The 12,379-nt window shown below is 39.3% G+C and overlaps 1 protein-coding gene across 2 annotated transcripts in view; it reads left to right on the top strand.

Annotated features, from left to right (window-relative positions):
* Positions 1 to 12,379, top strand: part of TMTC2 (transmembrane O-mannosyltransferase targeting cadherins 2) — a 209,503-nt gene that overhangs the window by 137,396 nt on the left and 59,728 nt on the right. For both annotated transcript variants that reach the window (XM_063133826.1, XM_063133827.1), the window contains exons 4-5: positions 3,188 to 3,302; positions 11,075 to 11,160. In XM_063133826.1, the coding sequence (XP_062989896.1) occupies positions 3,188 to 3,302; positions 11,075 to 11,160 (201 nt within the window). The remainder of the gene's footprint in view (positions 1 to 3,187; positions 3,303 to 11,074; positions 11,161 to 12,379) is intronic.

Genomic DNA, 12,379 nt, shown 5'->3' with positions numbered 1-12,379 from the left:
CTCACACAAGGAAAAAAGGGAAGAAATCTGAGTTCAGAAGGGGAAGAGGATTAAAAGTGAGCCAAACTTCTAAAGACTGTCTCTGTGAACAATAGAAGCCAATAATTTCAAGGAGAACAGTTTGGAGTGTTCCATACTTTAGGTGGGCAGTGAATATGAAATGAGCCAAACTGTTTGCAAATTCTGGAAGCATGCTAATGTAAATGGAGGCATCTTAAAGTAGAATTTTTTCAAACTTCCTAATACATGACAACTAGTTAGTGCTGATGTATAGAATAAAACCCAGCAAAATTCCAACCCTGAAGCACACATTAATAATAATATATCACCAACACCTTAAAGGTTTAGTGGTTGTCTTGTTTAGCATGCATTTTCTTCCAACAAATGAAGAAGACAAAAAATCTCATATATATCTAAATTATATTTCATTTGTTTAATTAGCTCAACACCTTCTCAAGTAGTTTCACCAGTGTCTTCTAGCCATCCATTTAGATTGTGGTGTTTGTTTATGTCCCTGTATAGTATAAATGTACTTCATTAATAGGTCAGTGATCTGTAATACAAGGACAATTACCAGAAAAGAATTCTCAGCGTTCAACTCTATGCAGAATCCCATTTCTCAATCTGTGGTGCCCAAAAGAGAGGGCATGTCTAGACCAGGGGAGGATCTCACAATATTCTGCTCATGAGATCCTCCCCTTTGTCCACATGTGGGTGTGAGATCCCAGGAGGAAGGAGGGATGTTGTGCTCCCCCATTTTGTTTTTTTCCCCAGAAGGTGAGCGCATGTGCGCTCCAACGAAAAAGTGAGGTTTTTTTTAAAACAACAACAGCAACAACCCTGCTCCCCTGCCAGCTCCAATGGGCACGGAGTACTCAAAGAGCTCCGTGCCCCATGCTTGTTTCTCGCCTCCTTGTGTTTACTCACGAGGATACGGGACGAAGCTGGAATGAGCGTCCATACACCTCCCATAGACTTGGGATGATCCCGAGACCACGGGAAGAATCGGGCTAAAAGTGGCCCCACTTATCCCGGGGAAATGGAGGGAACATCCCTCTCTGCTCCCAGGATCCCCTGTGTGTCATGGTCTAGTCTAGACATGCCCAGAGTATGTGAGCAAAGTAAGAGCCAACATCTTAAGCATTTATTTATTTATTTATTTATTACATTTCTATACTGCCCAATAGCCGGAGCTCTCTGGGCGGTTCACAAAAGCATTGTGAAGGAAATCTGAGAATGTAACTCTTGAATAATTTTAAACTTTCTTCCCATCCTGTTACCTTTTTAACAGTTTTGGAAGCTATAGGTTATAGTTTTGTTTTGGTGAATGAGACTCTTTGTGAGTGCAACACAGTAAAGGTTGTTATTTGGCTAGCTGGACCTCCTGAATTGGAAAAAATGTGGAGAAAATATTGATGTGTCACAAATATGAAATAGCTGTGGGCTGCAATATTCACAAACTAAATAAATCCCATAGTACTTGATAACCTGTTCTGACAAGATGTGTACATTAACCAGGAAAATATAGCTGCTATTACACTTTTTGCTTGGGATCCAAATAGCTGCTTTGAGCAAGCTCAAAGCCTTGCTCATGTCCAGTGGATTTCCCCCACTCTCCTTTGAATAGCAAATTCCCAGGCCATATCAAGAAAAGCTTTTGAAGCTCACATATAAAGTGGCTTCCCATATGGCATTCACAAAACAGAAGACTAAATGCCGCTTTCAGGTAGGTGAAACTAGTTCTGTGATCCTTTGGATTCCAGCCATTTAAAAAAATGCTGCTATCATTAATGGGTTTTTCCTCATGTATATCTCATGAAAAGAAGCACAGTTCTCCATGTAGTGTTTGTTGCGAAATCTGTCTCTTATTTAATATGCAGCAATAAAATAAAATGTGAAATATAGGCCACTTTCTGTGTCTAAAGTGGCTTGTTCCATATTTACCTGTTTATCATTTTCATTCACAAATTATGTGTTTGTGATACATCTTTAAGAAGGCCACTATCTGTCCATCCCAAATCTCTTTGGTTGCCTTTTACTGTTTAACACTGTCTGGGGCTCTTTCTACACCTAAGGATTATCCCAGGCAAATGGAGGGATCATCCCTGCCTGCTCCTGGGATCCCCTGTGTGTCATCTGGATGAACAGGGATGATCCTGGGGGAAAAGGCAGGTGTAGAAATGGCCTCTGTCTCAGTCATGTTCTTTGTTGTGCTGTAATTCTCTTTGGACTTTGGTCCCTCAACTACATGATTATGAACACTCCTGAACTCACACATAATTCTGAAAGTTACTTACATTTTATTTGAGCTTATATACAACAACATTGTAGAGAGGATCATGTATTCTGTGAATCAGAAACTCATTGACCAAGTTAGGGATTACCCTGTATTATTTTTTACTGCCTTCTATCCCTTTCTTCTTGTCTTCCATTTTCTTTCTTTCTGGGGACATGCCCAGAATAATATTCTTAATGTCTATTGCTCAGATTTGCTGGTTTGAACTTTCTTGTTTCACTGCCTAATACTACGTAGAGGAACCACATGTACACAAATGCTCCCCCCCCATTCTTACATATAAGCATACATCTATCATTCTCATGGTACATACTCTCCAATCCATCCACTTACCCAGTGATGTTGAACTTACAGGTACTGTTGGCATGTTCTATTGCCATCCCAACTTCATCTGCAGAAATGGCCTTATTTCCTTGCTGAATGTAAGATATGTTGAATAGAAAACTTTTGTTAAAATAAATCAATACAATCAATGTGTCCGTACTGCAAACCTGATACTAGTGAAGTATCAGGCATTTCCTTTCCTTTTCTCAGTTCTGTACTCGGTGCATGGAACAGTAGCAGCACTGTGATTGAGCTGTCCCACTCATATGTTTTCCCTCATCCTTCAGGGTTTGGGAGGTGTTCCTAAGAAATCACAACCCTAGCAATAGGTGCTTTTTTACCAATATGTGTGCACTGTTGGGATGAAACTGTGCAACGTGCATATCATTGTTACCCATAAAAGAAACAGTATAGTGTAATGAAAAGGGGGGATGTTTTTCTCCAGACTCCAAAAAAAGGAGAGCAGTGTGGATTTTCTCTCCCTAAGGAACTTCTCAATGTTCACATACTATGCAGCATATAATTGGATTGTAGCTCTTTCTGAATACTGCTTTCTCCTCCTGGCAGCATGGGGTAACCTTGGAAATGTTCTGAAGAGCCAGAGCAAGATTTCTGAAGCTGAGAGCGCCTACAGAAATGCCTTGTACTACCGCAGCAACATGGCTGATATGCTTTATAATTTGTAAGTATGCATGGCTTCCTTTATATACTAGTTCATCTGTGAAGCCTTTGAATGAAACCATTTATTTGGCTTCTGGAAATGGAGATGATCTTTAGCTGCTATTTTTTCTCCCCCCTTTCACACCCCACACCCCTTTCCTCAATCCTACTTCAAACTCTCCAAAGGGGCCACAGCTCAGTGGTAAAGCACATGCTTTGAATGCAGAACATCCCAGGGTTAATCTCATGCTTCTCTAGATAGGGGTGGAAAATTTACTTCCTGAAATGCTGGAAAGTCATTGCCAACCAATGTTGACAATACTGGGCTAGATAGACCAATGTTCTGACTAAGTGTAAGGCTCCTATAGACAAAGTTTCCTTCTATTCTGCAATTTATCCGATCATCATATGTTTTGATTCTGTTCTGTAGCAACTAGAAGAAATTTGCCTTAAGATCTGATAGTGTTCTGTGTTTTGAATTGTCCCTTATATGTTTCCCACCCAACCTGTCTCCAATGAAGACCCATCTCAATAGAAATTCTCAGAAAGTCCAAAAGAGCTAAAACAATGCAAATTTGACTTTTATCAATTTCAGCTGGTGAATCAAAAGCAGCCCTTTCTCTCTAACAAGGATTTGGCAATCTCCTATTTTGACTTTTTCATTGCAATCTACACAGAGTTACCTTTGGAAGGTCACCCAAAAGAAGCAGCTAGTGCAGCATTTCTGTACCCTGCCTTCTATCAAGGATGGAATTGACTTATTGTTGTGAATCACTCAGCCGTATAGAAATGTAATGAATAAATAAATAAAATAAAGGCACAGCTAATGCCATGTCATTTTTGGTTCTCCTGCACTGCTCAAGATCCCAATTTAACATACTAGTACTTAATTTCAAAGCTCTAAATGGCCTGGGTCTCACATTCCCTTGGGAAACACCATCTCCCATTATTCCTCCCTGGTCAATGAGATCTGCTGATGACCACCACCTATTCTGTGTACCATCTGTTGAATAGGTAGAATTGCAAAAAATATAGAGCTTTCTTCATTGTAGCACCCACATAATGGAATTCTTGACAGAACCTGTCCACTTCCTTATTCAGTTTGCATTGGCAAGTGACGACTTTCTTATGGCTGTCTTTAAACACTTCTGGGTAGAAAGGTTTAGATAAATAAAATACCTGTGTGATGTATGAAGTGCTATATAATGTTGCTAGAGATGATGATTTATAAATACCGCAACCTTAATCTGGCTAGATGCAGCCCATTCTTCAAATTGCAGCCTGTCTCACTTGTCCTCAAAGCTATCAATCTGTCAGCCAGGCCCCTCCACCTGAATCCGCCCCATATCCGCCTCCCTCCCCATCATCTTTTTTGTTGTGGTGGTCCATATAAATGAACACAAACCAAGACTAGCATACAGTTTTATAATATAGCTCTCTCTCCATGGTAACCATTACCGTTAACACAAACTTGTGCAGCAGTAATGGGTAATTGATAAATTAATCTTCACAGCAACACCTGTGTTTTTACAAGGAAGCTCATTTTCTAGTACATTGTAGAGATCAAACAATGACTCATGCTACATGTGTAATGAAGAGTGAATTTTCCAATGAAGAAACAAAAGTCAAAGCATTAAAAAGCAAACTTTCTGAAGCAGTTGAACATAATGTACTATTTAAAGCCTGACATAATACAAAGCTGCAAGAAGCAACGATAACATGCTTCACTTCTTCGCTATAAAAGCTCAACATTATTTTGAGTATTACTGTGGTCCTTATATGTTGCCTACAGTACTCATTCTACTCCCATAAACTGCCTGTAGCTCTATGCCACTATGATTTTTCGGCTATGGATGAAATATATGCTGACGAAATATTAAATGAAATATTTCTGGAGAATCCAGGTATGCCGTATCAACCATATCTGTTTACTAGCATCTTCCAATTCCAATTGCTTTTAAAGTCATTGTTTCCTTTCCCTAAATTTATTCCCCGCACATATTTATGTACTCTGAATTTGAATTATTTGCCATATTCTGAACTTAGGGTGACCCTTGTTTTCCAGTAAAACAAGCTACTGTGGCTTAAACAAGCTTGTTGTGAGCTGCGGCCCATGGATTATTTGAGGGTTGTCTAATTCTCCAACAACTCATGATGCCTGGGTTTGGATGACACGAGAAGCCGCAGCCAGGGAATGATAATCCCAATTGTGCCTGGTACATGCTGCAGCTCACAACAAGGCATGGTGGCTTGTTTTGATCACGCAGACCAGGTCAGACTTATGAAAGGTGTGTTGTTTCTTACTGGCTGATAATGAGAGAAAAGCTAATTCAGCATTTCAGCCATACCAGGGTTGCCTTTCTTCAGAATTCTTGGCCAAATCAGATATCAATGAGTTGTAGCTTAAGCTGTCAATTAGCTTTACAGATTTTCTCTGTAGACATTCCAGTATATGACAGTGTTTTTGATTTGTTATCTTGACAAGTATAGTTTAGATATGGATATCTTGCCAACATCCTTTTTTTTTTTGCAAAGAAAGAAGAGAATTTATGAAGCTTCTCTATAATATCTGTATAATCCTGTAGGTTACTTTTAAACTTAATGTACCATAGTCAACTAATATCATGGCAAGTTTTTGCTTTTCATATATTTTTAAATACCTGAATCTTTAACTACACAGAACACTCCTTAATATACTTTGGGGTTTTCCTTGTGTGGAATCCTTTTTAAAAGGATGCATTTTAAAAGCATTTATAGTGGCTTCATTTGTGTCCAGGAGCAACTAGCTGTTTCCAAAGGTGTAATCAAAGTTTGTGGCTTGGAAAACAATAGTAAGATTTCCATGAGTAATAATTTGTTGGCAAACTCTTATAAAACAACAACACATGTTCATGTTTCTAATATATGTGACTGTTCAGTGTTTTTATTTATTAGGAACTTTGGGCAGTATCCAATGCTGGCATAGCACTGGTACTAATGATGTTGCACTAGTGTAAACCAAAAGCAGGACAACTACATTAGCGTTTCCTCTTGATAAGCAAAGAGAAAAAAACTGTGATTTGCCAGTAATTTTGGCAGTGTGGTTTGTTGCCAAATGTTGGGGGCAAATCAATGCTTTTTCAGTTTTCTTAGCAAGTTGTGCTAGCATTGCTCTACACTAGCACAATGTGATTAGCTCTGGTGCTGCGACAGCATTGGATACTTGCCTGTGTAAGCTAAATCTTTAGGGAAGAACATGGACGCATTTGAAGAAAATTTTGCTCTATGCAACTTGTCTGCAGTTTTAGAAAACTATGTGTATGCAGTGGGGAGAACCACACATTCAGACAGATGCATTTGAATTTTCTAGTACAGCAACATTCACAGATGAACAGGCAAGGCAATTTTAAAATAAAAAGCAACTTGCCTGTTTACTCATGTGAGCAGCTGCAGGAAAAGCTCACAGTATAGTTGCGTGAGTGGAGTGCGTAAATAAAGAGACGACAAACAGAAAATCGATTTAAAATAAGGGCCACTTTTATTGAAAATCCTGCAAGAGGTGGAGGCCTAAGCGGGCATCCTATCTTGGCCATCCATCTGGCCTTAAAGGGATCAGGCGAGTCATTCGTAGCCAGAGAGGTGTGGCCTGTATTCCACCACCCCTCTGGCTTCCCCAGGATGGGGTTGGTAGGCCTTCCGGTGTCGCTCCCCCCGTGTTACAAAACTCCGGGTGAGTGAGAAAGGTTGGCCTCAGAGGTAAGCCCTATCTCACCAGCTGTTGCCACAAGGCTCCCAGCTGTGAGCCTCAGACGTTACCCCTCACCACTAAACGGTGCCAAAGAATGCTCACCATTCCTATGCTCGCCCACAATGCCCGCAAATAACCGCCAAAAGGGAAGGATAAGCGGAGCTTAATCCAACCCTCCCCACCTAAGCCTAATGGCCTCCAACAAACCCTTGTGAAGCTCTTGCAGAAATAAGTCATTGCCCTGGTCCGATAAATGGACCCCATCATGCCTATAGAACTCCCTCCGGGATCTAGATATCGCAGGATGTTTTATGCTAAATCCCCCGTCTGCAACCAGTTGTTTATAAACCTCGCTGTTAATTCTACGCCGGGCGCGCTCCATTGGCCTGTAATCGCTGTTAACACGCCAAGTGATTCTGGGCAATATGCAAGACCAAACAATCAACACCTTGGGCCAGTGTCTTAAAAAGCAACTTGCCTGTTTACTCATGTGAGCAGCTGCAGGAAAAGCTCACAGTATAGTTTTAGCTGTATGTGTAGTATGCTCCTGCATATTCATGTAATTGTGTGGAAGGTGACACCCTCACACTTACGTGAATAAAAGACCAAAGTGACTACATGTGTGGGGGAAAAAGGTTTGTGCATATCATCTGAACATGGCCACTGTATCAATGTCCACATTCACTGTCCTAAATGCTGCTTTCAGGTATGACAGAACAATTCATCTATTTGAGAGAAGAGAAATAAACCCAGACCCTTATTCCCTGTGGAACAATAATGGGCTGGTGAGGATCTGGACTTCTCTTACACAAGTTATCAGCAGCACCAAGGCTGGCTGTGGTGACTTGCTGTTGGGCAAATATATCCACATAGATGTACATGAATCTATGGATTTGCACACACACACACACACACACTATACCTGTGTGTAATCAGCAGATGTATACTCAACTTTTTGACACCATTGAAAAGGAATAGAATAGCACAGGTCACATCAGAGGCAATTTCACTCTTTCAAGAATATTTTCCTTGTTTTGCCTGATCAAGAATCCTTAGGTCATGTGCATCACTATGTTCCAATAAGGTTTATAAAACAATATTAAACAAGACTTTAATTATTTACCAGAATTCAGTATTCACTCTTGCATCTGCTCTTCATTTTGCATCTATATGAATTTTAAATAGCTAGTGAAACAGCTGTAAAACAGTCTATATTCTGAAACAGAAGGGAAAAATAAATTTGAATTGTCTCAATGGATGCCAATATTAAAGCTGCTAATAAAAGCAGAAAATTAGTTCTGAGGTCCTCTAGTGAAGAGGGCAGAATATTTTAAAAATCCAAGTGACATAAACATAATACAAACACAATGCATTATACTGAGCTCTACAAAAACAATACTTAATTGCTTCAATATGGGCAAGCAATTCATCTAAAGTTCATAATGATAAAACCTTTCCAAAACTAGAGCATTATAAAGAGAATATATCAAAGAACAGTTTTATAAGCATAACATGGAGCAACTGGAAAATTAATTCAGTGCCTGTGTTTTTTTGGCATCCTGAAGTTGTGACATGTTGCTATGGTTGAAATATTCTCTTAAGCCACTATTTTTTAAAGTATATCCATCGTTGCTTTATGTCAACCTGTGTGGTTGATATGGGTGAAAAAGGCCAACGCAATGGGTCCATTTCAGACATAGCAATAAACTATAGTTTGTTATTGTGTGCATGCGCCTTGGATTCAGGGGTTCCCCCCCATCTGTTTTCTGAGCAAGGTATTTAAAGCTTCTGTTATTGGTTAGGAGCAAACTGTGGCATTTTTAAACCACTATTTGTTAACAAGCCAAGATAGCAAACAACAGTCTCCTTACAGGATTGTAATCTGCTCCTCCAATTTTGATGCAATGGCCTTGCATGAAAGTGTTATTCATTGCTCTGTAGTTTCTTGTTTCTACTTGTTTTAGAAGTATGACTATTTATTTATTTATTTATTTATTTATTACATTTTTATACCGCCCAATAGCCGAAGCTCTCTGGGCGGTTCACAAAAATTAAAACCACAATAAAACACCCAACAGGTTAAAAAGAGACTAGAGAGGTTATGACAGAAATGTTAAGTGAACCCTTTCCCTTTCCCCCTAGAACTATTCAACTATTTCAGCTTTGGCTATTGGGCGGTATAGAAATGCAATAAAATAAATCAATAAATCAATAATATAAAAGTGGTGTGTAGTGTTAGCTTGAGAGACCCAGCACTCTGGGACTACACTGAATATTACCCCCAGGAAAAAAGGAGCATGCTGCAGCACTAAACAGGAGCTGCCCATAGTTAGGGTGGCAGCAAGGAAGTTAAAATATTGCAAGATAAGCAGGCTTATTGTAAATAACGTTTTCCCAACACACCCTAAATCTCTCTCTCTCTCTCCCTGTGTGTGTGTGTGTGTGTGTGTGTACAAACCTATTACTTTACACAACTTTGCAAATTACATCATTTAACTCTAGATGGATTTGTAAAAGGCTGAACTCAATCTGGTTGGTGATGGCAATAGGAGATAATAGTACAATGTAGATCTTATTGTAAAAACATGTCTGTGTTTACAGCAAACGTTTTGACGTAACAGACAAACATTTTCCTTGTTAAATAAATGTTTCTCAAAATGCATTGAGAACAATCTGTGCAGCTGTCTTTTTGTTCTTTTGCAGTGTTCTCCCTTGGTTTTACTACTTCGTCAGTGGATATTAACTCAGGATTCTAAACACTAGATTTTATTTTAAGTAGGGCTGAATCAAAAATTGGTGTGACTCATATTTTGTAGGAAAAATTGACATTCTGAGCAGGGAGACAAAGGTTTCTCTGGAGAAAAAACTTTCTCTGGAGGACAAACTTTTTCGAGATTAGGATCTCCTTGCACCCTTTGGCAAAGCACTCAGCAGATGTCTATGGAGTGTCTCTGCTGCAGCCATCTGTGAAGCCTAATCTATTCTACTGTAGGCAAGACAGGAGAAGGATCAGATTGGATTCTGCATGTCATCGCATTTACCTTTCATAAAATGACTGCTCTACTTTAGGCAAGATAAACAGCAGAGATATGCAGAGCCTGATATGATCTCCTTCTTCCTCTCTTGGCAATTGAAGAAGGTAGATCTTGCTTCATATCGTACTCCAGTGCGGATTACATCCCTAAAAGTGGTTGCTGCTGCTGCTTTTGAAGAGAGGTAAACTGCATCACAGCATGATATCCCTATACCTTCTCTTGCCCAGCAATTGTGATGTAGGTGAGGTGAATGGTTTTGCCCCTGTTTGGGTCTCAACCTGAAAGAACACCAAAGTAGTGGGGTACAGGATGTCAATCTAAGCTATTTTATTTTTCTTGCTGATGTTTAGTATCAATATCCAGGGTTTGATACCATTATTGTTTTTTGCAGGAAAAATAAAAATCATAGGTGTTTCCAGCCAAAAATGCACTGCCAGGATGCATGCATGCTATAGCCTGTTCATAAAATATCAAACTGCTTGTGAGAACCAGTCCCATGCAATATTGGGTACCAGTTGCCTGACAAGTTGTGTAACTACTTAAGAAGTTTGTATTAAAATACAGATTAGGGGAAAAATGCACATTTCTAAAATCCTGGTTTGTTAGTGTTGAGGTTCTTTAACAAAGGTGTTAAAATGAACAGATTATTATTATTATTATTATTATTATTATTATTATTATTATTATTTATTTATTTATTTATATAGCACCATCAATGTACATGGTGCTGTATATCATACAAAGCTATAGACATGCCTGCCCTAAAAACATCCTTTTTCTGCCTATAGAGATATCTAGTCCAATTTCTTAGGAGGCTACTTTTGTATTATTACTTTAAATAATCTCTTTGCAAAATCTGTTGGATTACATTTCATCCGGTTTGTTTCTTTGTGTATAAACATTTCCTTTACATAGTAAATTGCCAGTACGTAGTCCAATAAATGTGCCTCTTTTTACTTTATTTTTTTTCATAATTAAATTCTTACTCTGTATACAATTATCTTTTTCTCTCTATTTGTCTTCTAAATGCAGAGGATTGCTGCTGCAGGAGAACAGCAGGTTTTCAGAAGCACTACATTATTATAAATTGGCTATTGGAAGCAGACCTACTTTAGCATGTAAGTAAAGTGAATATTTATTTGTGTTTTAAAGATGCTTCTTCACACTATGTTATAAATACCACTTTTAGAAGAGACAGCTGGGTAGTCTATTTAATCTGCAACAAATTAATTTTCTTGTAGGGGAGGAAGAGGCTTTCCATGCACACAATATGCCTGCTAACCTCCAGCCCAGCCCTACCATTAGGCAGAATAAAGCAGCAGCCTCAGGCAGCTGATCTTAGATGTCAAGAAAGGGAAGCAAAGTTATTGTGCTTATTATTGCTTTAGTTTCACTGCTAGATGCTTGTGGGATTTGCTGCCTTAGATACCAAAATTACTTCTAGGGTGCCTTGTGGGAGGGGACAATGTGCCTTGGGCCAGCCCTGTGCCTTACCCTTGATCTGGACCCACAAAGATTTTTCGCTACTAAACTTCCATATTCACTTGGAGGAGAGCTACCCTTCAATTGCACAACAAAAGTATTGTCTGTTCTTCAGACTCCCATACTTATTGTATTGGAGCTCAAAGGTTTTTCTTGCTACAGAGTAAAATGGGATATTTGATCACCTGAGAACAAGCTGAAACATAGTCCAGACAACTGTGGGTTGGGAAACCAACTGCTTCTGATATAGGCTTGTAATTGGTCTTAGATGGGCTTGCACTCCCCCTAAACGACCAAGTGTGCAGTCTGAGAGTCTTCCTGAACTCTCTGAACTAACTGGGAAAGCCCAGGAGGCTGCAGTGTCCAGGAGTACATTCTACAATCTGCACTACACTGGTTACCAGTGTGTTTCTGAGTCCAACTGAAAGTGCTGTTTTTGACCTTTAAAGCCTTAAATGGTTTGGGACCAAGTTACTTGAAGGGTTGCCTTCACTCATGTTAGCCTGCCCACATTTTAAGATCAGAAAGAGAGGCCCTTCTCATTTGCCCAGTCATGAGAGCAATTAGATGGGTGATCACACATGAGAGGACCTTTTCTGCAGTGCCCCCACACATTTGGAACAAGCTCGCATTGGAGGTCCACGATGCTCCATCATTGCAAGCTTTTAAGAAGGCCTTGAAAATGTATTATTTTAGCATGGTCTTCTCATGATATGACTACTGTCATTGCTGCTATTGACATTGTTGTTGCTGGTGGTTTTATAGTTGGCGATTTGATTTTTTATTGGTTTTTTATTGGTTTTTATTGCTATTACGTTTTTATTGCTTTTAATATTTTAACTGTTTTATGTATTT

This window comes from Elgaria multicarinata, chromosome 9 (assembly GCF_023053635.1).
Source record: "Elgaria multicarinata webbii isolate HBS135686 ecotype San Diego chromosome 9, rElgMul1.1.pri, whole genome shotgun sequence".
Lineage (NCBI taxonomy): Eukaryota > Metazoa > Chordata > Lepidosauria > Squamata > Anguidae > Elgaria > Elgaria multicarinata.
This window is presented reverse-complemented; position numbering and strand designations above follow the sequence as displayed.